The sequence below is a fragment of the Haplochromis burtoni genome, unplaced genomic scaffold, assembly GCF_018398535.1.
Source record: "Haplochromis burtoni strain Fernald_Lab_line unplaced genomic scaffold, NCSU_Asbu1 Contig_6, whole genome shotgun sequence".
NCBI classification, from domain to species: Eukaryota; Metazoa; Chordata; class Actinopteri; order Cichliformes; family Cichlidae; genus Haplochromis; species Haplochromis burtoni.
Window position 1 is genome coordinate 4,680,779 of NW_024582367.1, and position 27,951 is coordinate 4,708,729.

The following is a 27,951-nucleotide window of genomic DNA, read 5'->3' on the forward strand; positions in this document are numbered from 1 at the left end:
AAGAAAGCTGCTGTTTTTGGACCTAGGATCACAATCCTCTTCATAACCCTTTGACTAGCTGCACTGAACCCAGACATGCAAGTTAAATCTGGTAACAGTAAAGCTAATGCACATATTATCGCATATCCAGATGGTTTTTAATAGCAGAAACCATTTAAGGTTTAAAAAAGCAAAAACAAACAGATTTATTCCATCTGTACATTTCTGTACTACTCTTCTTATCAATCATTAACACACCATAAATGCATGTTTTCTTGCCTTTTTGACTCTCGTTTGTAAGGTTCATGAACCGTGATGAGACCGTGCACGTTTTAAGGACTGCTCTGTTGTATTAACGAGGCTGTAAAGCCTATCGAAAGCAGTGTGGCTGAAGGATCCTAATTAGCTCACAGGACTCCACTTGCCATGATGGGATGTGAAAACTGTTAACACGGGGTTTTATCTTTCATTTCAGGGTTATTTGCGTAGAATAATCCACTGCGAGAGTGTGTTTGTTATACTGTGGATTTGGCTCTTTCTGCAGTTCCCTCATTGAAATCTGACCTTGCAGTAGACGGCACAGTTTATACTGAGCTTTCTGCCTGTTTTGTGCCCAATGTTACACATTTAAAAAGTTTGAAAATTACGCAGCCTGCGATGACAGATTTGCAAATATGAAACAAGAAAGTTGATCACAGTAAAAGATTATCAGCTTTCTCTTTTATTGAAAAATATAGAAGTTATTTCAAAGAAAGAAAAGTGAAGATAAATATATTAATATACTGTAAAACCAGAATATGGAACAGGGAAAGAAAACAGTACATACTTGGCATATCACTAAAGCCAGTGGGGAAAAAAAGGAAACATTCTTTAGCTGAACTTTGAGCCAGCTGTCTTACGCAGTTCTTATCTCTCTCTCTTTTTTTTTTTTTTTTTTTTCGCTCCCCACACCATTGCTGTCAGGGAATGAAAAACTTCTAAGCAGACCTGGGGCAGAGTGTGTTTGCAAATTCTTTTACATGGTTTATTCTGGCCTACTTAGGAGTTTCCCACAGAGAAACACAACAAATGCCCGAAAGTTAAGATCATTATGCTAAAATACATTAAGTATTTTAGCATAATTTTGTGTACTTTTCCACAATTTTCTATTTATGTCTTCCAAAATCTACAGCAATATACTGTCTGGTGTTGCAGACAGCTGTGAAAATGTCGCAATGCAAACACAATCTGACCACATATGTACCATATCATGTTAAATCCAATATTTGTCTATTTGCTTAGTAGGATCTCATAGTCACACTGCTGGTAACAAAGCTTGTTTACTGTAATTGCTGATGGCACTACCTATATGTACATTATTTTATCAAAAGATAACAGCAAACGTCTTGGAGATGAACAAAAGGGATTGCATCACCCCAAACACTACATGTTGCAAAACTGATCAACAGAAGACATCCTAAGATTTGGCCCATATACACTGAAATATAAAAAGAGGTCTATAATGCATATCTATACAGAAGTAGAAAAAAAACTAAATCCAATGTGCTGCTAACATTACTACAGAAGCCCTGAGAGGCAAGTGAGGAGTTGAAAATTAAGGTGTTGTCTGTGTAATCTTTCAGAGTGATTTTTTCCCCCCACATCTGTGACACAGGTGAAGAGAAAGGTTTCCACTAAAGTAAGGAAAAAGAAAAGTTCTGCCAGGGCCACATTTCTTTCATTTAACTAACCAGTAGTTTTGATGCTGAAAAACCAACCAATTACAACCAGAATGTAACAGAAAAATGAAAATCAAAGTGAAAAATTACAATTAAATGTTTCCAATTTATTTCCACCCCAATCGGCTGAGTGAAAATATGTTAGAAACCCAAAAACAAACTTCCTACAAAATAAATTTAAAATACCCTGGCATAAGAAAACATTTTGGATCATGCATTAAAAACAAACAAAAAAAAAAAACAAAAACAAAAAAAAACAAAACACAGACACCCACTTTTTTCCCCACTCAGGACTTCTATACCTTATCCAACAATATAGTTAACATACTTGGCAATTTCCTCAGGATCGCCTTCAGTTTCAGAACGTCTTGCAATCTATACGGGCACATAGTGTTCCAAAACATAACAACCCAGAACAGAATGGCACAGCATCCTGATTCTATATACACAACCCTGCATCAGTGCCACAACAGGAAATTCCAAGCTAACATTTGTCAAATGTGGCAATTAGTTTTTTTTAAAAACACGAAATAATAGAAGAAGGTCAGACATTAATCATGGATACAAGAAAGTAAAGTACGCACTCTTTCTGTGTAATTTATAGCTGAAAGTAATCTGGAGTAGCCTACCGAGTGAAACCAACTAAACACAAAAAAAGCCAAAGGGAAACAGCCCACCTATCTGTTTCTGGAGCAGTTCCAGCTGGTCGGGGGCCAATATTCTCGCACATTTAATGAGTAGACTAGGAGAAGCCAGATGATTGGTTGATTTAATCATCTGTTCCTACTATGTGATTCTGGTTGGGTAAAGGAGTTGAGTATTATCACCTTTGGGTCCACTTTGGGAAGTAAATATCCTTCTCACTGCTCAGAGACATACCTGATGCCCATCTGTTAAGTAGCAGTCCTCTAATAACACTTTAAACATGCTACATCCTTTCTCTGCTCTCAGAGACAAGCCTGGACACATGTACAGAGAGAGGGAATGCTTTTGACAGAAGCATAAATGCTTAAATGTAATTATATGGTGGCAACTCCCTTCACAAATGTCTTACATCTTTCCACTGACCTGCTAATCCTACTTCAGCTAAGAAGCGGAATGAGAGGCATGACAGACACACATATTTTACCACAATCACAATTCCTGTCTTGCTTTTTTTTTTTTTTTTTTTTTTTTAAGTACAAGACATATAACACTTACAAAAGGCCTCTTTTTGACAATTCACAGTTTTTCTGTATTAAAAAAAAATCTTTCACCAACTCTGATTTTGTAAAAGACATTTCCCTGTAATGAACATGGGATCAGGAGTGATTTTAAGACAATTTATTGCCTACTTAAGGCCAGTATTTAAGTGCAATTCAGCCAACCTCTAACAAAGAAGATGGTTCTGTCTTTAGTACCCATAAGAAATTATGATATCTGGAAAAAACAACAACACAATTTTAAGACTAAGGAGTGCACATTAAGAATGATCCATCCCTTATGACAACAAATTAATAAATATTACAGCCGTCTGTGAATTTAAAGAATGCAGATATTCCCAATGAAAAATGGAAACAAAATAATAATCTACCCAACTCAAAACAGCAGCAGGCTGCTGTATACTAACTCCCAGATACTGCAGATACAATAAAGTAGAAAATAGCATAAATCAACTGTTAAACTCTTAAAAAGGCATAACTTTTTCTGTTTAGTGTCTATGCCAAAATAGTGTCATTGGCAAATAAAACCCCATATTCACTCACACACACTGGGATTCTAACGCCATCTTGGTTTCACTCCTCATCCTTTCCCTACATCCTTCCACAGAATCCATACCACACATCCACATTACCCAATCTCACTGTCATCTCTTCTCTCTTCTTAAAATGATATGTCTGTGATATTATTTACTAATGGTTTGCAATTGCTTCTTCTTGGTTAAGGGTTTAAATGTGGTAAACAATACTTTTTTGGGAAAACTGAGACTTTACCAGTAATATGAGTAAACCCAAACACTTCAAAAAGGGCCACTTTGTGAGCCAGTCAGTCTGCACTGTAGCGTGCATTTAGCCCACCCTAGCTACAGCATGGTGAAAAAGCCTTATTTATCATGTTTACAGTCCTTTTCAACTGTTCTTGGCAGCTAAAGTCTAAACTCTAATCTCATCGTCATCATCCTCGTCCATGAAGGTGAAATCTCTCTCTCCTTCTCCCCCACGTGGGGAACTGTACTTTGCACTGTCCGTGTCACCGTCATGGAGGCGGTAGTTAGGTTTCTCCTCAGAACCAGAGCTGGACACAGAGCAGCTATCCATATTGTGGTGGTTGTTCTTGGTTTGTAGCTCAGGGGTGTAGGGATCCACCATGGCTTTTTGCTGGTACATGCTGCGAGGAGGCCTTGCAGGGGCTCGCTCTTCTGCATCGTCATCATCTATGTGGGGAATGAGGGACGGCGAAGCATGGCCCTCGCTTCCCTTGCCTTCCTCGTAGCCAAGGTCATCCTCCTCCCAACCTTTCTTTTCCATCACGCTCAAGATGTCCCCGAGCATCGAAGGGCCCAGGTCAATGTGGAAGGACATTATAGACTCTGCGTGCTTCATCCCACCTCCCTTAGGCATGGATGGAGGCAAATCTGTAGGTTCGCCAAAATCCCGTTCCTCAAGCTCTGGATCAAGGGCTGCCATAGCTGCTGCTCCATTTAACGGCTTGCTTTCGATCTCATTCACCTTCTTCATTGGGCTTGAGGAAACGCTCTTTGGCAGTTGGATACCTCTGTTAGTACCCTCGTCGTTCAGGTACGGCAGGGATATGGCAGTCTTCACAAACTGAGAGGAGCCGGCAGAAGGTGCCATCGCATTGTACTCACACTTGTCCGCCCGATTTACAGACTGAGATCGCTTGCTGTTTCTGAAGGTACGGGACAGAAGCCCGGGCTTGGAACTTGGTGAGCCTTGCTTTTTGTCTGGCTCCCTGGGAGGTTCTCCTGAACGGGTGCTGAGAAATGAGGTGTCCCCAAAGGCATCGCCCCCTCGGCCCACGTGCATGGTGTGACGGAAGTCCCCCAACGGAGCACTGATCATCTCTGCGGTCAGGTCAGCCCGAGACCTCCGCTTGGACTGATTGGAGTTGCTGACCAGTTGCTTAAGAATGGGCATGATGGCAGTCTTTTAGTAACGATCCACAGGTAAAATTTAAATTAGGATCTGAAGGTGGTCAGGAGAGTTCCTTTCAAAGTTTTTAGCAATTGTAAGGGATGTTGTCAAAGCACATATAACTTCAGGTGTTTGAGTAGAGCCATTCTGGTCCTTGGTTGAAAAAGCCTGTGGTGAAGAAGAAGGAGAGTACAGAGCATTAAAACCACATCAGTAGTTCTGTAAACTAAATGTAGCTCTGCAACATGGCAGGCAAAGTGAAAACAAGTAAAAAAAAAAAAATAGATTCCATTAAACTGAGATAAAAATGTAACATTCTGCTTTGAAGAATTCTTTCTATTCATTTCTCATTACTCACTATTGCATAAAACACTCTTTTCTGATCTCCATCAAGCATGGAAAGTTTGGTAGCCAGGGCTTCAAAATGAAGGCTCACTTGAGTGGTTCTAAACTCTAAAAGGTTTTCTGTGCAGAAGACTGTAAGGGTGTTATGCAATCGTGAAAAGGCTCTCTTGTACAAAGTTCAAAGCACCCTCACCTTACTCCAACCCAGTCACAATAGCCCCTGTGAAGTTCTACCATGGTAAACTTCATTCCTATTCAAATTAGTTCGATTCATCTGATACATTTTTGAGCTTTTTCTAAAAGTCTAGGGCTGCTGTTGTGATCTGTTTTTCATGGGCTGCAGTGCCTGCCATCACTGCTGTGCTTTAGTTCCCATTTAGGCCCCTGCCTGTTACATAACCAGCAAGACACAGGATACTGTGAGCTAGAGCAGTTGAAGCTGGCAGAAATAAAAGAAAGAAGAAGAAAAAAGAAAAAAAAAAAAAAGACTGAAGAGGAACAACATCTCTTCAGCATGGATCGACTTACAGCACAGCTCAGAAAACTCCAGACCGACTACATTTTGCTCTCACCCTCCCCTGTCTTCAAGAGATAAATAGTTTCCAAAAACTGCTTTTTATGTTATTCTCTTTTTGGGTGGAATTTGTCTTTTTAAACCCCGTAGGCAACACTTGAACACTTCACGCAGTGTATTTTGTTCCGTATTAATCTGTTTTTCATATAACATATCAGCAACTTCTATTACATTTGTCTATAAAGCTTTGGTGAAAAGTAGCAGATTAAAAGGTTTTGAAACCCCCTTTGGAAAGCAGAATGATTCTTTCACAGGTCAGTTTGATCTTTTCCATGCCAAATGACTATACAACTAATTTTAATCCTTAGACCAAACTGACCTTAAACCACTTAAACCTTGAAACATGATCTTAGAACAGAAATGCAGTGGAAAAGAGGTTTAAACACCCACTTATGTGCTAGCTACAGTCTACTAGCTCCATGTGTTTCTGACATTAACAATGGCTTCAATTGTTTAAGCCAGACAGAAATACCATTACTCTGTGTTTTCAAACTCACGCTGAAGCCCACGCTCTAGGGCTGCATGCGTATCCCCCATGAATGAAAGGGGGCTTCACTCAACAATATTCCAAAGAAACGTCACCCATGAAAACATTTGCATCTCTGACAAGAACCCATTCAATTGGAAAGGGAACTGATGCACTAGAGGGAACAGAGGGGGGCTTGATAAATGATAAAAGCTAGTGCTCTTCTTTTTTTTTTTTTTGCTCTTCTTTCAAAAGACAGATCATCCCCAAAGAGTACTAAATTCTATCCACTGCCACATTTTTATCTTCCATATTCACCACCTTCATTCAAGATTTCTTCAGTAGTTCTGGTGCTAATGGAAGAGACACATTGTTCTCACAGTGGTTGAACAAAGACCAAATGTAATAAGGATAGTACTCCAAAGGCTTATTTTCTTGTTCTGTTGAAAAAGCTATTTGAGTTCAAGCTCACACCCATATACGTGACAACTGGAAAGAGCTTACTGTTACTAAAGCTATTTACGCCGCAACTGGGTGCCAAATTACAAGATTATAGCTTAAAGCAAACAAACACCACCAATATCCTCCGGAGCGGAGGCACTGTTGTTAAATTAATGCAGTATGATCCATCATTGGGTAAACCCTTTATTATTTCATGCATTGTGCAGTTGCCCCATTAGTATCTGCTGCACAAAAGATTGCTGAATGTGTGGGTGACCGCTAAAGACAACTCATCATCTTACATGTTCCTCCCTGCTGCACAAAGTTTTGTATTTCTCTATGGCAACGTCAGAGCTGAGCGCTGGCTACTAAGTGGGCTTCCTGTCTCTAAGCTGACCAGAAACGGCGAGAAAGATTTTATCCCCTACATGGAGAGATCAACTCATTCAGATGGATTAACCCTTCCCGGTGACCACATGCCAGGCAATAAGACAAAGTTCACAGTGCAATAGCTGAGGGGCGGAAGCTTTTGATGTGCCATGTGACTCGAAGACATTCAACCTCAGTATAAAAGATGTCACTGAGTTCTCGAATATCAAAAGGTGCAAACCTCACACCTTAAGTCATTCTAGGAAATGGCCCATTTTATGCCTTGGGGAGCCCCTTGGTCTTTGATGAGGAATAGTTTCAAAACCCCGCAGGGTCATCAAGACCCCATTATTGTGGCTGTGACAAAAAAAATGAAGCATGACCTGCCTGGAGTCCTGTCATATTCAGTTTTAGCCTTTCAGTACTTTGTAAAAAAATACATTATGAGAAATGACACAGTCATTTTCACCATTCAGTTTCAAAATAACACTCCAGAATGGTTCAATGCTCTCCATATGAAACGGTGACAGTGTTAAATGTTCTTTTACACAGAAAAGGGATGTTTCTTCTTTGTTTTTTAGTTCTCAGGGGAAATTTGTCCATGCTGTCATCAGTTATATGTACATTTAATGCTTAGATTGTTAAAGTCATTGGCAGCATGACTATCAGCACTATAAAAAGTTATTTTGGAAAAGCAAACAGATTCAAGGACTCATTTTCATTCACATCAGTAGAGTGTATTTGAAGAGGAAATGGTGACCTTTTAGATAGATTTCATTGCACAATAGGCGAGCGGGAGTATCTTATTGTTTGGTTTTCGGTTTCTAGGTGACCCTTTGTTCTTCTCATTTTATTACTGTTACTAGCTAGATGAAAGAAATGAAAGTATGGGGCTTAACTACAACTCCATCTAGACATCTAGATAGAAAATAATTTAAACACAAAAACGCTGTTAAACCCGAGCATTTACTCATACATTGTGTTGAAAAGGAATTGGTTGATCAGTGATTCCAGTTTGACCTGCACACACTCCCAGCCCAGCTGGGGGCAAAATTCCATTTTAGCTCTTTTTCACACAGAAGATCATATTCCTATTGGATAGCTACTGATGCAACACAAAGAAGGCTTATACAACTTTGTGTCAGAGCACTCAGTGTGCCTAAAAATATGAAGATATTGTTAGTTTGCTTCAGTTGAGAATCAGTTTTTGTTTTTTGTGCCAGTCAGTGACAAAGCCTTTATGTAATGGAGTCCCACATGACACTAGCTTGAACTGAGACAAGTGGTGACAGGGCCATGAATGATTAAGAGCATTTTATGTCGCCAGCAGAATGTGATGTGGGCAGAATGACATCACAACAGCCAACATGCTCATCAGCGCTCAGCGTAACGCTTGTAATCCTTAGGATCACAGGCGCCCTGCAGTCCTCGGCTATCCTGTGTCACTTTCTCTCCTTCCACTCAACAAAGAGGGGAAAGAGGCTTTGGCTGCTCATCCAATAACAACTTGGCTACTGTCATGTTAAACCAACCGGCATGCAGACTATATAAGAGTTTCTGTTTTTATCTTTGGCTCCATTTAAATTTTTTAAAGTGAGATGGAGAAACAGTCTATCCTTTTTTCACGAGGTGGAGGAGGCCTTCATGCAAATATTACAAAGAGTCAGGTGAAGGGTAAATTCAAACCTTGTTATTTTTAATACTAGAATAACGAGCATATATTTAAGCACATAATGCACTGCCTAAGCTGTCTCTGCAATAAGAAAACTTCTGCTTGTTTTAACCTTGAACTACCCAGAGTCGTCTCTATAGTTCATTCCCATTGTCAGTGTCATTGATATGCAAATGAATATTCAAGTTAGCCAACGCCATCTATGACACTGCTAATCAGTTAATCAATGGAGCTGCATAACAATGGAACATTCTTAACTCAAAGTGACAAAGAAGATTGGGAAATTTCATTAGCACTTATTCTGGCAGGCTCTAACCTTCACACCAAACATCTGATTCCCACGGGTGGGGGGGCGTGGGGGTAAAAAAAAAAAGCACTGAAATAGCAAAAAGTTATATATAGAGAGAAGAACGACCGTTGAAAGGTGAAACGGATCACATTGCTGAAGGAGTTAAAAATAATACATTCAATTATTTATCTGATTTTACAGCAATTTGAATTTGTATTAATGTGAGTTCTGTGGTTATGTTCAAAAATGTTTTTGTAACATGTAAGAGAAATAAAAATACTATTAAATATGGTGCAAAAACTAAAGGATTAGGAGAACTCATGAACTATGTATGAGTCTGATTTCGACTCACATCATGTAACTGCAGCTCATTAGCAAAGCCTCCCTCTGACTTCACGGTGCTTTTTCATGTGCCTCAAAGTTTCCTCCAAGCAAATCTACTTACTTGCCTTAACTCACCACACAGATAATAAATAATAAATATAAATATGCCGTTTGTTTTGGCCTTGCTTGGCTTGCTCCGCCTGCAAACAGCACCCAAAAACTAAATCAGAACTGCATCTAAAAAAAAAACAAAAACCCAACATCTGACTAACACCATAAGACAGTAATGAAAGACTTTTGACGTGATTTTCTACAATTGCATGCTCTGCTACAGACAAATAAAAACAATAAACTATCATTTGCTTCTTTGCTTATTTGTTACTGCCTGACACATAAGGAACCTGTTCTTCCTGTTTAACTTCATTTATAGTTACCTAGCTCTAAGGCAAGCCTTGCATGATAAACAGCAAAAGTATCCTGAGCAGAAACATGCAGAATGTTATGACACTAATGGCCTCACCTCTCAACAGTAAAGGATATACATACTTAACACAGGTGAAACTGACTTGTACAAAGTATGATTACATGGTGAATGGATCCCACTAATATAAGCACGTCTAGAACACGCTCTACCCGCTTATTTGCAAGTCTCACTGCATATTTCAGAGAGAAAACAGGGAAGCAATGAGAGTCAAATTTATCCAGCCAGTTCTTTTTTACTGGAGAGTCTGCAATGGCATTCCACTTCTAACACGCAGGTTCTAGGCAGAGCTGTGCAGGCGCACGTCTGCAAGTTGTCACTAGTAAATTTGTAACATAAGCTATTCTTGTTGATCACTAAGTGTTCTCTCGGCTGATGAAAAGACAAAAGTTATAATATACAAAAAGTCTTTGCATTGAAGTAAAACAGACTGATAAGTGTTAAAAACATTAAAGTGAAACACAGCATCACCATTGCAGGGTGACACGCTATTGAGATTTTTAGATAAATACAAGCAAATGTCTCTGTAGTCTCTGCGCTGGTTGAATTCCCATAATCTTTTTTCGGTGTAGCCACAGAGCTATGCTTTACTGATCCCAAGGGATATGAAGTGAAAATAAAGCAGTTTTTTTTCATATGAACTCCAAGAAAAGTTGAGAGAATCACTTCAGGACAATGTCTGAAGTAGGGCTGTCACGATTAAGTCGACTATCAAAATCGTCGACGACTGATTTAATAGTCGACGCGTCGTTTGAAGCTTTGTAAGATCACAAAAGACGCAGGAATAAGTAGTAGGATTTAAGAGTGTAATAACGGACTGAAACAGAAGATGGCAGCACTGCATGTACAAGGATGCCAGCTGCCGTTAAACCCCGAAGAAGAAGAAGCTGTGTTCCAGAATTCATAGCGCAGCCCAGCTCAGTTTCCAACAATGGCGGCAGCTGGTTAGTTTTAATATTAACTCTTATTATTCTTTCTGGGTCACAAAATAAACGTTTAACATATTTTCAGGCGAGAATGTAACTGTGTAAACCTCAAATATCTGCTCAGTTTATCAAGACATCACATATTTTCAAAAGCGCTCCGACGTTTTCGGAGACGTCTGTTACCCACTAGCTCGATAGCGAGCCAGGGTCAAGGCTCACTAGAGCCGCTGAGAACATCGGACTCCCGGCAAATCGTTTTCAAACCCACCGCCGTCTTTCGCTACTCAGGTTAAACATATATAAGTCACTTAGATAACTTCAAAATGTTATTGTTTGGCTTTTTTCAGTGTTTTATTTGTTCCTGAGTAAATCGGTTTGGCTGAGATTAAATTATAGTTTTTACACAGCTGAATAAACGTCAAGCAGAAAACTGATTATCAGAAGTGTGAGATGCTCGAGAATATACTCCGGTGTCCTGTTATATTTTAGATAGCAAGGAGTTTATTAAACTTCACCGAAACAATCTGTAAATTTCATTAAAGTTTAATAAACTATCATCTTGTCTTTATTTTTAGTTAGCACATATCTTAAACACTTACAGCTGTAAGCTAATGATAGTTATATAAGAGCAGATGCTGCTGGTGCAATAAGCTGCACGTTTTACGTCCAATGGATGATGATCTGATTAGTCGACTAATCGCAAAAATAATCAGTGACTAGTCGACTATCAAAATAATCGTTTGTGGTAGCCCTGGTCTGAAGTAAGGAGAAGGTCCACTTGAGACACCCCGTCACTAGAGGAAATACTTTGTAGGGTTTAGACATTTGTGCCGCGTGGGTAGAGCATGCAGACGGCAGGATGCACTGTATGACACCAGCGCACTCGCTGTGAATTCACTGGAATGTGTCAGTGTCACATGCCTGCTACTGGACATCCAGAGCTTGAAGGTTTAAGACCCTTCTGACTTTACTGAATATTTGTATTCCCACACGTATCTCCGATGGGCAATGTCTTAGAAAGTTCAGGTCCAGAGTGCATTTGGGAAAATTACTTAAGTTGAATTAATACGATTTATGCAGGGAAGGAAACATAACCATGAGTTTACTGATGCTATTATGCTGACCTGTTTTCACTTAACTTATATTTTTATACGTTTTGAGTTGTGTATTTATTCCATGCTATATGGCGTGTGGTGGAAAAAGTTTGACAACCACAGTTTCAAACAATCATTGATGTATAGTTTCATCAAATTCCAGCCAGACAGACTTGTGCTATTGAAAGACTGTCTTTGAATTAGGAAATGCTGTTTATTTGGCCTAAAATCCATACAATGGTCATAAATCACTTAATACTAACAAAGCCTCTTTTCAATAACAGCTCTTCTGTGCCGTTTCTAATGCATTGATTAGCAAAATGCTGTATGTGCTTCAATGGGTTATGCTTACGTAATGCATTTCTACTGTACTGTAACAAATTACAGAACAAAGAAAGTCCTAAAGAATACCTTTGTTTTTATTTTAAAGGGTGCATGTGCAATAAACATGCATTGAGGTTAGAGCTGGGCGATAGAACGATAACGATATGTATCGCGATATAACTTTTACTCGATAGAGAAATTAAGCTATCGCGATAGACCTCGCCGCTCTTGTCCTCTTAAAAAAAAAAAAAAAAGGTCAGCCAATCCAAATTAAGTAGCGCAGAGCCGAACCAATCACAGCCGCAGCGTCACGTCGCGTGACTTGTTACGTACAGCACAAGTGCCAAGCCGCACGTGTGTTTGTTTGGGAAGCAGCCAGCGGGTAATGGAGGAAATGAGTGTGCCGACTAGAAAAATCAACCGAGCGTGACCGAAGAGAAAACAGATGATGGTTCCAATGCCGGAGAGATTGTCGAACGGAAGAGCCATAGAAGTTCCGTAGTGTGAAGGTATTTCGGCTATTTCAAGTCTGACAAAAAACAGAGTAGCGTGCACTGTAAATTGTGCCGAAAGCAAGTCTGGAAATACAATAAACTGGTGCATGCGTCACACTGTGCGCCACGTTATTGTTTCGGTGAAATGAATTTCTACAATACTGTTAATTCTACTCTCTGCAGTGTTTAAATGCTTACATATACACACAGTTACTGTCCCTCCACACATACGACTCGGTTCTGCTTCTATGCCCCAGCTTTGTTTACTTTTTCCCACCGAGGCTTCTAGACTTCTGATTGGCCAACATTTCTGCACGGTTAGGAATCTAGCGCCACCTGCTGCTTTGGCATGTTCATAGCAGCGTTTTCCTTCATTTCTGCCTTTATGTGTGGACGGGATTATTTTTTAAAACGAAAACGGAAAATCTCCGTTTTCAAAAATACCCGTGTACGTGTGGACGTAGCCTCAGTCTCTGACTGGAAGCGCTAATTCGTCATTCGGCTTTTGTCAGACTAAAGTAACTGTTAAAACTGTTTGAAAAGCTAAGCTATACAACAAGGAGAGATTGAGAATTTCCTTTTAGTTCTCAGTTTATTTGATATTGACAAAAGTTAGTCAGTTTTGTCTGTTCTTCTGTAAAACAAACTAAGATTTATTTTTAGAATTAATATTTTGTTTCTAAGTGGAATTGACAATTTAGTCTGTTTCGTTTGTTCTATTTTGAAACTTAAACGCTTTAGCGGCTGCCTTTTGTGTAGTTTGCAATATTTGCCTTTATTTATCTGAAAAAGTCTCATGTTCCTTAAGTACATCTACCCTGTTGAACTTATTATGGGAAATAAATATTTAAATAAAAACAAGCTGCTGATTATTTCACATTTTACTTGTGAGCAACGGCACATTTAAATCTTACAAATATAGTTATTTGGCTTATATCGTGATAGATATCGTTATCGCCTGAAATGAAAAAAACATATCGTGATATGAAAAAATCTCATATCGCCCAGCTCTAATTGAGGTCATATAATATAGGGGGTGCTAGGTTTTGTCATGATATACACTGCAACCTTGCTAAGCTGTAATAAGAGAACAGAAGCAGAAATTGATATGAGGTATAGTTTGGTCAAGATTTACCAGAAGCCTAAAAGAAAGCAATTGTGCCAGTATCAAAATACAAATATGGTTTGTGCAATCTGAACTTGAGATTTAAGCAAAACAACAGCTTAAAGATACTTGAAACCTGAAACAAGCAGACAATGGGCTTACACAGAGGTCAAAGATGAGTTGTTCAGGTCACTCCTGAAATGCTGAGTGCTTCATGTAAAAAGCCTTCAGTAGTTCAAACAACCAGGACACAAAGACATACCTACATCCGCATGACTGTTGCTAAAGTACCACCACCTGTGTGTGTGTGGAAACTGTGGAGTATCAGCCTCCAGGGCCCCACTGCCACCCAGGCAAAAACAAAAACACAAGAGGATTAAGAGCAGCATTTTCAGCGTGAGCGAATAAAACCAGCATGTCTGGACTAGCCCTCTGCACTGCGACAGTTCCTTAGGGTGTATGGCACAACCTCCAGTTACGACCCCAACACTTCCTGTGACACAAACACCAAATGAATTTATTTTCAGTCTTTACAAATCCTGATATCCAGAAGAACAGGACAAACTTCCAAATGATTCTTTGTGTTTCCAGTCAAACTGGCCTTTTATAAATCTGTTATTCCTGCATGGCTGGACAAAGCAGCAAATACTGGGTGGGCTGCCATGCTGTGCCCCAGCCAAAGAGAGAAGAGAAAAAGGCTGGCTCATAATCAAACAGATAGATAATGAACATGCTCCTTGATTAAAAAATAAGCCTCTGCCCAAACAAGTCTACCGAGAGTTTGTTTTGAGGGGGAAAAATATATATATATACCCCCCCTCTTGGTGTATGAATAATATCTAGAGTAAAAATTAGAGGGAGTAAAGCCTTTCCCATGTGAAGCAATATTACCTCAGGGACTTGTGCAAAAAAGGGAAGGCACAGATGGATTCACTGAAGAGAAACACATCCTCAAAGGGGCGGTGGAGGGTGTCACCACATTGGATTCACTCAGTCATGCCAGCGCAGTGACAGACGTTCTTTCACCGTGTCCTGCATGAAATGTACCCAAGCCCTCATTATGCCTACTGTGGATGGCTTGAACTATACTCTGTGTGCGTGTGTGTGTATGCGCACGTGAGCGTACATGTCTAATTAATCGCCAAAATCCTCCCCATCAGTCTCTAACAAATAGACAGCATTCACGCCTGGTACCAGAGGTCAGGATCTGAGCCAAGTGGTTGAATTAACTGTCCAATAGCTGCTGGATCGTGAAACGATGCAGAATTTCAACTGAGGATTGTTTTGTAGATGACAAAGAGGGAAAGTAATGCTTTGTTGTAACATTTGGTTTACACTATACTTGGAAAGTTTAAACAGCTTACATGCCGTATTGGCTGGTTGTTTTAAAAATTAGACCTTGGGGAAAACCCCAACAAAAATAAAAAAAAATTGGCACTATATTAAAAAAGATAATCTAGTGCCAGACAGCCAAGCTCGACGCATATATCCGCACACACTCTCTGGTAAAAGCAGCAGTAGGCCTCTCAATGGGACTGAAAGATAAGTGACCGTTTTCTGCTCTGCGTCAACTTATCAGCAGCTTGTGGCTTTTTTTTTTTTTTTTTTTTTTAGATCGCCTTTCTAAATGACAAAAGCTTAATGAGCCAGAAATTAAGGGATTTGTCTGCATGACTTTAATTTTAGAGTCGTTATCACAAGATGGGCACACTCTGTCTTTTTTTTTTTTTTTTTTTAAATCAGCAGCCTCCTTGCTAAACTCAAATACCCAAACTGACTATAAAGACCTTAAGCAGAGAGCCCTGACAAACAAGATGAGTTAATAAAGCCCCATGGTGTTCACTTTAATGACACCAACTGCAGCAGGCTATACACTCGCTGACCAAAGAGAACACCCAAGCCCGCAAACTTAGTCACTTCAACCAGATAATAGCAATTCACAACAGCTGAGAAGCTGAAAAACGCCATAACAAGACAACAGAGATAAAAACTGGAACACGGTACACAGCTACTGCACTCCTGAAGCATATTGTAAGCTTAATTGCACCCTTCCTTGATTTACCTACATCCACTGTGATTTTGTTAGTGCTGTGTGTAGATGTTGTGCTTGCTGTGAGTGAGCATGTGTTTAAGTTCTTACCAGAGTGACTCTTCAGGAATGTCCAACTAGCACACAAGGATAAATTACATCTCAGTTGCTCCTCAAGGGTTGGGCAATAGTCATAGCCAAAGCGCCCTATCATCATCCTACGTGACTGCCAATATAAATAAAGAGCTAAATAATGCATCAAGGTCATTTATTGGTAAGGTAACTGAGATAAATGATTAGTCAGTGCAATAATCTAATTAAATATAATTGGGAGTTGGGTCAGAACGAACTTGAGATTCAAGTTTAACAATTTAGGAAAAAAATCGTAACAATAAATTCTGTTTATCTATGAGCCAGACGAGAGAAGAGCCAAAACCTAAGAGCTTTCATGCATCACCACCTGATTTTCTCAGTAAAAACCTTTCAAGTATCATCGGTGTCATCTTACTGCAGTTCGTCTTTCTTTGATTTGGTTTTCTTAAAGACATTTGGCATACTACTTTGATTTGGCACTCAAATAACAACTTTGATTCCCTGGAAACTGGCAGCATAAAGTCTTAATTAGTAGAGTGCATACACTCAACCTGCTGTGGGTGTGAACAATAAGTTTAAAGTCCATCAGCCACTAAGTTTGAACTAAGACAAATGTGTTCAAGAGTCTCACACATCCACAAACAACCCCCACCCCCCAAAAACCCAAGTATATACACACATCTCACTAGCTCCCAGTTTGGATTTAGACAAACTGTACTTGTAACTGAGAAGCCAGCAAAGACACACAAAGCACAATGGAAAACAAAACAACAGAGAGGAAGGCGCGAACCAAACCCTTCTGGCACACCCAAAACCACACGCACATACCTATAAAGGGAAACAGACTAATGCAGGTAAGCTCACACAGGACAGGCCTCAAAGCTGATTCATGTAAACGACACTGAAACACATTCAGTTAAAACAAAGAGACAAAGGAACTTCGATCCTTATCAATTTAGGTATTGCAACTTCACCCTAGTCCATTCACAACACAGAACTGCTGACCTAGAAAAGGACCTCTATAAGCTCAGGCAGGAAATGTGTGATTCTCACAGGATTATCAGATATGCATGACAAGAACCCACAACAACTCATGTGACTGTTCCCATCTCCTGAACTGGTTTCCTTGCATGACTTTGTCATCTGGTAGTCACAGTGGTGACCAACATACTTCCTTTGTCCTTTTAGTATGCTTAAGGCCAAAACCACCTGTTTCTGTGGTCACTCAATGCTGGAAAACAATGATGGCTCATTGGAGTGTAAAAAAGGCCAATGACTGGACAAAAACTGCCAGCTGCACACCACCAGTTACTGTGTTTTTATTTTTGGTTTGTTTTTCTACACTATATTATCCAAGTCTACAAGAGTCGGCACATATGGTGCAGAAATACATCCTATTAATTGCAATACTGTGTCAGTAATTAAGGGTAAGTAAAAGGACGTAATACAATCATAACTGTTTAATGATCAACTCTGTATTGCATGAAAGCTTCCACTGTTGCCAGTACAGCTGAAAGAGCTGATGTAGTTTACACACATTTCTATTCAACTCTATGCCTGTTACTAGCATACTACCAGCTCCTGATCACCAACTCTGATGAGGAGGTCCTCATCATGAGCTTTAATCCTGGATCAGCAAAACTCAACAGGCCCCAGTAACAATGCAATTCTGGGGAGTTCTATATATATTAAACTATGTGTCAGCAGCAGTGCACTGGTTGCTACTGAAAGAGCTAACAAAGCATGGAGGAAGCTAACAGGAGCCAACAGGTTGGTAGTTTAGTATATGATCCAAGCCTATGTCAACAGTCCGTCGGCCGACATGGACAGTGATAACAGAGGGTGTTTTTTTGTTTTGTTTTTACAATGGCATGAGAAAGAGGAGCTCTCATGGAAAACCTGTGCAAACACAGGGAGAATATCCAACCTCCGTATGCACCTAGGACCCATTTGTTGTAAGGGACAGAGCTAACCACTGAACCACCATCTGATAAGACTTCTTATCTGTTACTTCATCCATTTGAGAAGGTAAACTCAATGTGAAACAGAGACCATGAATTACAGAAAGATGCAGTAAAGACTTTTATTTTGAGCGGAACTATGACAAAAGCAAATAAATTAGCTAAATAATCATTCCATTTATGGTCTAGGTCCTGTTGATAGATTAAAAAAAAGACCATTTAAAAACATTTTTGCTACATTTTAAATTTAAATTTGAAGTTAGGAAAGCAATCTTTCAATTGACCCTCATGCTGTCTTAGACATAAAGCAAAACTCCCAGTCCTTTCCTCTCAGTAAGGAAAAGCTTTATTAATCTAACACTGGTGCTGGATCAGTACCCTGTATTGGCAGCCAAGGTACCCATACCAGTGTGTAACTGGAAGAAAAATAATTACCTTGTTTAAAAGTTGCTGCAACACATCTTGCAAAGTAGATTTGTGTAACCACACTGGTCCAACAACAGGATTTTGGATTATGTGATTTGGACACGCCAATCACCCTGATGTTGGGTATTGTTTTGTTATCTTCTTCAACATAACTGAAACCAAAGAGGGTGTTCTGAAACTTTGCAACATGGGATCGAGTCAAGCCGGCCACATTCAGCGGTTTTGAAATGCCTTGCGTCACGCGTGCCAATTTTCCAGACTGGTTTCACAGTTTAAACAATTGAGTTTAAGACATCAACAGTGACAGGTGATGCAAAAACGAGATCATACTGTGCCAAAACATACAGTATTACTGCGTGACAGATTTTGAAATCTACTCTATGCTGTCAGCCTGTTGTTGGGAGAGGACAAAATGACTTTAGTGTTTAGCAACGCAAAGTAAAACGTTTTTCCCGTTGAACTGGTTAGGTTACATTGATAACCAAAAAAAGGCATAGGCATGGTGATGGGGTGTCAGATGCATAGGGGCTGTTTCGAAAGAAAAGAGAGCACACTCTTCTTCTGAGAAAAGATATGTCATGTGAAATGAAATGACAAAAAAAGAACTGTTGTATCACTGTTTCAGATTAGTTCAAGTTGCTAAATGTTTATGCAATTATTTGTAGAACATAGATGCTACAAAACATGTCTACATGTCCAAGTTTCTATGTGAACAATTTCGTACTTTTTCCTCTAATTTGCCATCAAATAAGACAATGATGGTCTCTGATTAATTTGTTTTTCTTTTCTGACATTCAGAGTTAACTATAATTTGCAAAAACCTGAAGACACTGATAAAATATTAAACTGTTGCTTTTCATATCAAGTCTGTTCAAAGGTTAAGTCAAACATCCTCAGCATGACTGCTCTTCAAAGACCTCATTGCTTTCTTTGCAGGTGGGGTGAATCCTGTAATTGTCTGAGACAAAGCAACTTTCCTTGGGGAGTTCAACATAACCAGAAAGAACAGCTTAAAAAAATGTGCACATGCGTCACTCGTGAAATGATTCAGACTTTGCAGAAATGATCAGGCCTCCATAGTTTCAAAGCTCTGGAGAGCTTTTTTTCAATGTAAATCCAAAAGGTATTAATTCACACGAATAACTCAATAATGACCTTTTGCTTGCTGCAAATTGCCCTCTTTGAGCCAAATGTCAAGACATTCTTTCATCATTACCTGTCAGTCTCCCATGGAGCTTGGAATAAAGGTAGATGAGCAAACAATTTACAAGGCCATTTCCTAAGGCATGGGAATATTACTCCAAGTTGTCACATCTGACTCCGGTTAACCAATTTATATTTATCGCCTAATAAAAACAAAAAGAAAAATGTTTCTGCTCTTACATTAAACCGTCACGTAGTATGAAACCCAGACACACAAATAAAACAGAAAGTCTATAAGGAAATGAGGTGCCCTCAGTTTTTACTAACTACACAAAAACTGCCTGAAGTAAATGTTTTCATGTACATGAGTTTAAATGCACGTCCACAACCTCTACTACTGCACACCCTCTTTCTAATATAAAACTGTAATGACCTCACCACAGCCAAGAGTTGGGAAAGTAGCCAGCTTCCTCAAAACGCAGCAGGAGTATCCTCCAGAGGAAACTGAAAGAGCCTCCATAGCGCAAAAAAAAAAAAAAAAAAGCACAGTCAGAGATGACACATACTCTCCCTCCCCTACTGGCTGTGCAGTGGACACAATAGATCTCGATGGTGAGGTATCTGCCTGGCAGCCCTGGAGAAGACATCCACTAAGGAGCTGAAAGGCCTGAAGTGTGTGCAGTAATGCAGCACTGTTGTCACTGGAAAGAAGACAGAGAAACGCAAGAGGATGCCAGGAAAAAAAGAGTGGCAGCGCTGGCAGGATGGTGACAAGTCAGTGTTGGAGTTAAGACAAGATTTCTCTAGTCTAGTCTAGTTTTTTGCACTCGTCTAAGTTCTTTGATTTAGAGTTATCAGTGCAGAGTACGTAAATGATTCATCGAGCAAAATGACAAGAACAGACCAACCTTTGGGCTCTTGTTAACTACTGCTCTGTGTTTGTGTGTAGGACAAGGGCAATAGTCACACAAAGTCAACACCAGACCTGAACTCATCAGTCAACGCGTCCTTTCACTATTGTCCAGACCGACAGCTTAACAAGCGTGAAGAGCTGACGATGAGTGAGGAATAATGAAACAGAATGTTATAAAACGGACCTGCAGACTTTATGGACAGTGTAGTTAAAGTCGGGCACACACTATACAGCCTTCATTTAGAGCATGATGAATGAGGCCGGGCACGTATACAGCCACTGTGGCAACTCTTACAGCAAATTACTCAGTTCATCAGGCGGGATGATGACCATAAGAGGTAAGTGCCAAGTCTTTAACCACAAACAGGAAAAAACTCCCTAATGATCCAGGGAGGTGGACAAATATGCCTGCCAAATATGGGGTGAAAATAGCTGTTTAGATTGTAGAGCTCTTGCTAGATTCCCAGAGATTTCACTGAGATCCAACAGCAGCGGTATTAATGTTACGCAATTCTCACTGAAGAGAACTGATGCTCATGCAACCATCTGCCCCTTGCTCTGATTAAATCATGACCCGTCCTGTAGCCAAATATAGTTATTTGGGACACTTTTCTTAGACTTTGCAACCTAGTTTTAACTCTGGGATATCTGCTGCTTCATTGAGTTAGTTGCTCTTATTTACAATATGAAAGGCCAGAGTTTGTGGGCACATTACCACAGAGGATCCCAAATGTGAAATACGTCACTCTCTGCAATGGTAAACCCAGCTAATTCCTTTCTTGAGTAGTTTTTGGGCCCAAAACAAGAAAAATATCCAACTTTAATAAGTCATACAAAACTGGATTTGAAAAAGAAAAAAAAGAACCTCACGAGATCCCATGACTTTTAACGAAAGTTATTAGCTCAGCACAGCTTTTTGGCCATTATTCAAACTGAAAGCACAGCAAAGTCTATAGTGGCATAGGTCAAGAAAATGGTTCCATATCAGGCAGGATATTTGTAATTTTAAAAAAAAGCACCCTTTAGATTAACATGTTGGCTCTTGAAGATGTTTTAAACTCAGGTGGTTACTTTTATTGTATCTTTTTTGACCCTGTACTTCCCAGTCTTCCTCGGGCTGATGGAGGACACAGAGGACGCGAGAGAGCTCATTGTTTTGGCTCCATATGGGACACCGAGGAGCTCGATCAAACTGCCAGGCTCTGATTGTCCAGAAGCAGATGACATTCAAATGAGATGCAGATTTCACTCCGTTGGCTTTACTTCAACCTACGCCTCTTCCTCTGACCCCACAGAGTATTCTGGAAACTACACTCAACACACTGGCTACAACCCAAAGATGACTAAAAGTCGTCGCTCGTCATCAGAACAGCCCCTGGATACGTGTAATACAACAAAACATCACTCCTCAGGTTACCGCGAAGAAACGTTACCTTTTTCTTTAAGGTCCACGCGGTGGCGAAGTTTCAGACTATATCCCTCTCAACTTTCCGTAAACACCGCTAAGGGTGAGTTAGCACAAACTTAGTTAAGAGTCCGTAGAAAGAGAAGCAAGAGAATTGTGGCAGGACGGTCCCTGTTCTGGTGCTCCCAACGTTCGTTTACTTTGCATCTGTGTGGCTCACAAAGCGGCCCTCCTCCTCCTCCTCCCCTCCCCTCCCGCGCTGGAGAGCACCACCTCCTGCTGCGGTTTAAAGGGACAGAGCGCCATTTATCCACAACGCCTAACAATAGCTGGGACTTCAACTTGAGTATCCCAAGCCTGACCCAGTGAGTGGTAAAGGCTGTTCCCCAAACTAGCTGACAGGGACTAGTTGCTGCGAAGTAAAACATTTGAACACTTAAGGGAGAAGCAACCACCGTCTGGCTTTTTGTACCACACGGGCTACCTTAGAAATGAGGCTGGCAGGGGAAACTGGTTATAGCCAAACTCTGCTATGCCCAAATGCAACAGAATTTGCCTACTGGCACATCTAAACCATGATCTAAACACAGGTAAAAATAATAAAATCTTGCTTGCTGTTCTGAACAAGGAAATCTGCTGTTCTGTAATGTTGCACCCATATTTAGCTCCATAAAATAACAGCTTTTTAAAAAAAAAAAAAAACCAAAAAACGTATTAGACTCATTTATTTGTTATGTAGATAAAATTCGCGTTTACAAATGCTTGTATATAGACTAGTAGTTAAAAGTGGACAGAACTTCATATATCATATACATACACTGAATCAATGTATCATCTAACTTGTGAAGAAGGTGAATAACCATGCACTAAAGGTCATGCTAATATGGTTAAATCAGTATGTTTTCTCACGTTAGCCTTTTAGCACCACATAAATGACTGCTATTGGTTTCAAACATGCTAAATTTCAGAAATGTGCACTTAGTGCAAGAGCACACAATTACAACAGGAGTTAATGTTCTTCTCTTTTCTAATTTGTAGTATTAGAACAAATGCACTGAAAAGTAGCCTATTACTATAATTAAAGGTCCAGGCACATTGATTTATATGATCACTAACTCATAATAGCCATGGAGGTAATTAGGTTAGACATAGTGCCCTTTTCTCCAATTATTCCTGACAATTTCCAGATTACATTAAAAATGGCCTTTAATTTCACACCCACAAAGCAAATTTACAATGTCTGATGTGTAAATCATCCAGGCCACATACAAATGAGCATGTGTGTGTGCGTGGGTGTGGTTACAATAGTAAGCTGGGCCTCAGGTGTGAACTTTAATTCTCCACTGACGCCCACCTGTCTGTCAAAGCCTAATTTTCCCACCTGTAAATATCATTAGGGCTTATATTTCAACATGATGAGCCAATTAGTGGTGTATTGTTTTACGGCATACTCTGTTTAAGTCTGTCAGAACTTCAGCGAGGGTAGGCAGGAACATGACACTTTGATGGCAGGTTTCCCTGAAGCAGGCCCCTTATTCATTTATTGCTTCCTTGTGTGGCTCTGTGTTCTTTGTTATATACTGCACACAGCCTAAATGACTACAGTAAATGGGGACAAAAGGTATTCTCTTTTCTCATAAAAAGCCTCTCAACTGAGATATAAATAATTGTGACCTACTATGAGTCCTGAAAACAATTTATGTCACGATTTTTTAGCTGCCTCACATTCCCAAGTCTTACTTTCCCCACATACTGTGGAAAGTTAGCGTCTTTTCAAACTGCGAGAACAGTGGGGTTCTCTGGGACAAAGGGTCTTTCAGAAGTGACTGAGGCCATTTTTCTGCTTTTGCCTATAATGTACACTAAGTCAGAAAACAATTTAAGCTTGATACAAAGAATACATTAGGAAGGCATTTATGAACAGCACAGAGGGAACATCCTATTTCTCAAATTAGTATCCTTTCTCCAACTGTCAGTATATCCTCTTCAAATCCCCAAGCCACACTCAGTGAAGCTCACAAATGAGGCAATTAAATTCAGGGTTTCAAACTCCTTTGAACTACACCTTCTGTCTGAATCCTTTAATATTCCAACTGAGGGTTCTCAAACTCATCAGGACTATTTGGCACCTTGGGCTCCCTTTTTAAAAAGGGACCACCAACTCACTCTTATCTGTCAGTCATTTCCTGAGGGTTAGAAGAAAGAGAGAGACAGAAGGAAATGAACATTTCAACAAGTGAAAAACCTCCGGTCTGTGATTCTTCTGTTGGAGGGAAATTTCCCATGTGTTTTCAAAAAAGGGATTAGTGCTCTGGACGCTCTTGTTCCAATTCCCTGTCCAATCCTATCCCATCTAATCTCCTCTCTTCTCATGCCTATGTGGTTAGTAGGTTAGCATTGGATCAAGTGACTGACTGTGATACAATTAGCATCTAACACCATCTGACACTGTACATGTGCTTCTGTATTACTGCATATAATGTTTGCACATATATTTTCAGTGCATCACCAATGTCCTGAGTAGATATTGGTATCACTTAATGTAAAGGCCCAACTGAGTTATCTCACTTGTGGTTATCTGGAAACCAGGAGAAAGCTGAAGAAGTCAGGATGGGACTTTGTAACCAGGTAACAGCATTTCAAAGAATCTTCAATGATCCAATTTATTTCTACCCTGAGTAACACAAGGTTAGATGTGATTTAATTAAATAATTAGCCATGGACAGATCCCAAGTGCTTGCAGAACTCATTTGTAAACAGAGTGCTTCTGGCATTGTGCACTCTGTTTTCTTTTAAGGTTTTTATCACGTTACAGTAAATAGTATTCGCTGCACTTTGCAGAAATTTTTGTGTCATGTTTAGAGGCACAATGGCCATTTTTCAATAGAAAGCAAGGGACTACTTTCTGTGTCTGAAGAAAAACTACTCAGGTGATTCCACGAACCATGATGCCCAGTTTGAAGAAACCATGTCTAGACGTAGCATGTGGCCCATCGCGTGATACTCAGGGAAGCTTCGGAAGACTATCAGTCCAGTCTTTTTCTTTATTCTAAAAGCTACAAAGATTGGAAAGTTAACGTAAAGTCTTCAAACATTTGCTGTTTTGGTGTGTTTACCACATATTCTGGCATATTCAGAGTTTACCAACCAATTAACTGGATCTGGGAAAGTAAGCCAACAACTAAACGACTGGCATTGTGAAAGATTTAAACAGACACACAAGAGGAATGGAGTAGATAGTGATCAATGGGTGTGGTATGATTTGCACATAGGTCCTCAATAATGTTGAAATCATTTGATTATGCACACACTTAGAGCTGAAGTAACATTTCCATTTTTTCTTGTATCGTTACTGAATAAGAGATTACTGTGATCACCATGTATGTTATTTACTGTGCTAGAGTGCGTGAGAAGGTTTACAGAGGAAATAGATTCAATGGGTGCTACTGAAAATGGAAATCTGCTGATTACTGTGGCACAGCTACAGAGGTCATGCAGCACTGGTTTGTGGCAAAAGTTGGAGTCACTGCTTCTGAACGAAGGCCTTTTTTTTCCTGCACAGTCTGAATAAGAAGGGGGTTATATCCCTTTAACACCACTGTTTGCATGTTTCCCTTCCTCCCATCTCCCCTTTACGTTTCACAATTCAATACCAGAATGGTTAACATTGAAAAATAATTTATTTCAGAAATGTACTGTGATCATATATTCATTCAGATTCTGCATGATAAGCTTTTGTTGCGTACAATGAAATCACCCCACAAATAATTAAAAAAAAAAAGTAGATGACATTTTTTTTCTGCTTTTTGAACTATGAAAACTAAGAACACACCACTGAGTCTTCACTATAGCGTTATGAGTGCGCCTGGCAGGTGGCTGGACCACGTCAGCCCTCTGTGGCGTTACTCCGGGCAGGTTTACAGTTGCTGCAGAACAATCTCTTTATAAACAGACATAAAGTGAATGATCTGTAAGCTTACACACGAGAAGAGTGACCACGCACACACACATGCACGCGCGCACACACGTAATTGCATCTGGGACAATACAGTCACACCTGAATATTACAGAGTGGTTGTTTACATAAAAGGAAAAGAGGTGAGGCAATTCAATGACATCATCTCTTGGTGCAGGCTCGGCGCTGCCCAGCGATAGTGATCAGTGACAGCGAAAAGTTATCTCAGCAGGGAAGAAAACAGGGGGGTGGTGGGAATCCTCTTGGTCTCTTATCAAAATCACACTGTAGAACTAGCAGCTGTGCTCCCTTATAACAGTTCCTGATGACAGTTTTGAGACTTCACCTCTTAAATTGGATTCCAAAGCATTTCAGTAGAATCGGACTCGTGAGTGTTTATGTGAGCCAGCAAAAAGTGAAATATGAGATATGGGTTTTGTATGCAAACTGATTCCCGGCCCACATGAGGCAACACGATGCCAAAGTCTCGGGGCACCATCAACAGTCCATTCACAATTGGTGCCAGAGATCATAAATATGTGTTTCTCTATCAAGGCATCTTCGATCCACTGTAACACACTCACAAAAAACAGACTTAAACACTTCCACTTAAACAGATATACACTCGTTTCATATATCTGCAGGATCCTTCAGGCACGCCGCAGTCACTGACATTTGACCTACTACTATGGCCAAATGCTGTCTGACTTTTTTTTTTTATGTATGTGTATGTTATAGGCCAGAGAGTTTTTCCATTTTAATCCATGATTGCTTCTTCAATGTCATTTTAAAACTCTCACAACCAGCACATTAAATGTCTTCGATTTGGCATAAATTCCACCTTTACGCTGGCAGCTTTTTGTTTTTACATCCAGTCCAAACAAATAATTGTTCTTTAACTTCCACAATATGGCTCCATCATATTGTCATATCAGTCTTCGTCAAAGTAGAGTCAGCAATGACTTGATTTTGTCTTCTAGGCATGTCTACTATAGAATATTTATATATATGTATATATATATTTATATGTGTGTGTGTGTGTGTGTGTGTGTGTGTGTGTGTGTGTGTGTGTGTTTTCAAAGATTCTAGTGACTTTGTACAGAATCAGATATTACCACTGAATGAGTTTAAAAAAGTAAAAAGAAGGAAATAAATGATAAAGCCATGCAAGTATTTCAACTAACAAAATAAAAGTGAATAGATGTTGCAGAGACCTTTTTTTTGTTTTTATCAGCCGGTGAGCAAAACCAAAGTTTACACTGGCACATTTTCACACATTGGACAAAAAAAACGCCTCAAAAAGTATCATAATGTTTTGATACATCCAAGCTCACAAAAAAAAAAAAACATGTAAGTTATGAAAAATAAATTGATGATGAAAATAAAGAATGAGCGACTTGATTGGGCTGACTGCAATGCTATGTTCTTCTTCAACACAAGTTGGGTAGGTATTTTCAGAAGTTTCTATGTCCTCAGTATTTTTCACACAAAAGAGGAAAAGCCAGCAATAGGGGCCCGTGAGCCAGGGGCTAGACTGCTGGGGGGCCTGTACAAGGTGCTGTGCTGGCTCGGAGGGTTGGAGCTCTGCTGGGAGGGGGTGGGAGTCCGGCTACCTTTGGGTCTAAAGAGGCTGCCTTGGCCCTGGGGCTGGCCCTGAGCCTGCTGAGGCTGAGGGCTTGGTGAACTCAGCTGGGGGGGCAGTGGAGGTAGAGGGGGCAGCGGTGGTGGGGCGCAGTGATCCGGCTCTCCTGACTCTGACTCTGTGTAGCTGTAGGCCTGCGCCCGGGATATGCCTTTCTGTTGGCGACGCCAGGAGTTGTAGTAGGTAGGATCACTTATGTAGTGGTTGACGAAGGAGTGGGTCTTCTGACGGTTAGGGTCCACCTCATACTCACTGTCGCTGCCCTGAGAAGCCAAAAAAAGAAGAGACAGCGGTTTATGTTATGAGTATGGTGTGACTCTGTAGTGTTTCCATGTGTAGCAGTTAAAGATGTTGAGGCTAGAATGAAAATGAACATGAAGTTATTGTGTTATTCTAAGGCATCAATTTACAGCCACAGCTGTCTAAAAAGCAAACACATGCAAACACTTACATTTACAACACAGCACAAGTACAGACGGACAAAATGGTCAAAGATGGTCAAAGCATGAAGGATGACTTGCTACTGAAACGTGCACAAGAAAACCGTCAACACGAGATGGCAAAGGTCAATTTGTCTTCGGGACTTTAACCAATAAGCAGATCTATATGTTCAGGATCTAAGACCTTGACCACACCACGTCAGCAAGAC

At 40.1% G+C, this 27,951-nt stretch overlaps 2 protein-coding genes across 4 annotated transcripts in view; both read right to left on the minus strand.

Moving 5' to 3' along the window:
- Window positions 1-680: 680 nt before the first annotated feature.
- On the minus strand, window positions 681-21,948 carry cdc42ep4b (CDC42 effector protein (Rho GTPase binding) 4b). Its single transcript, XM_005913548.3, has 2 exons — window positions 21,734-21,948; window positions 681-4,999 (listed from the first exon to the last, which is right to left on the minus strand). The coding sequence occupies exon 2, from the start codon at window positions 4,832-4,834 to the stop codon at window positions 3,830-3,832; it is 1,005 nt and encodes a 334-aa protein (XP_005913610.1). The 5' UTR covers window positions 4,835-4,999; window positions 21,734-21,948; the 3' UTR covers window positions 681-3,829.
- sdk2b (sidekick cell adhesion molecule 2b) overlaps window positions 15,448-27,951 on the minus strand; it is a 288,479-nt gene continuing 275,975 nt past the window's right edge. For all 3 annotated transcript variants that reach the window (XM_042224141.1, XM_005913547.3, XM_014335296.2), the window contains one exon: window positions 15,448-27,565. In XM_042224141.1, coding sequence (XP_042080075.1) covers window positions 27,143-27,565 — 423 coding nt within the window. In that variant the 3' untranslated portion in view covers window positions 15,448-27,142. The remainder of the gene's footprint in view (window positions 27,566-27,951) is intronic.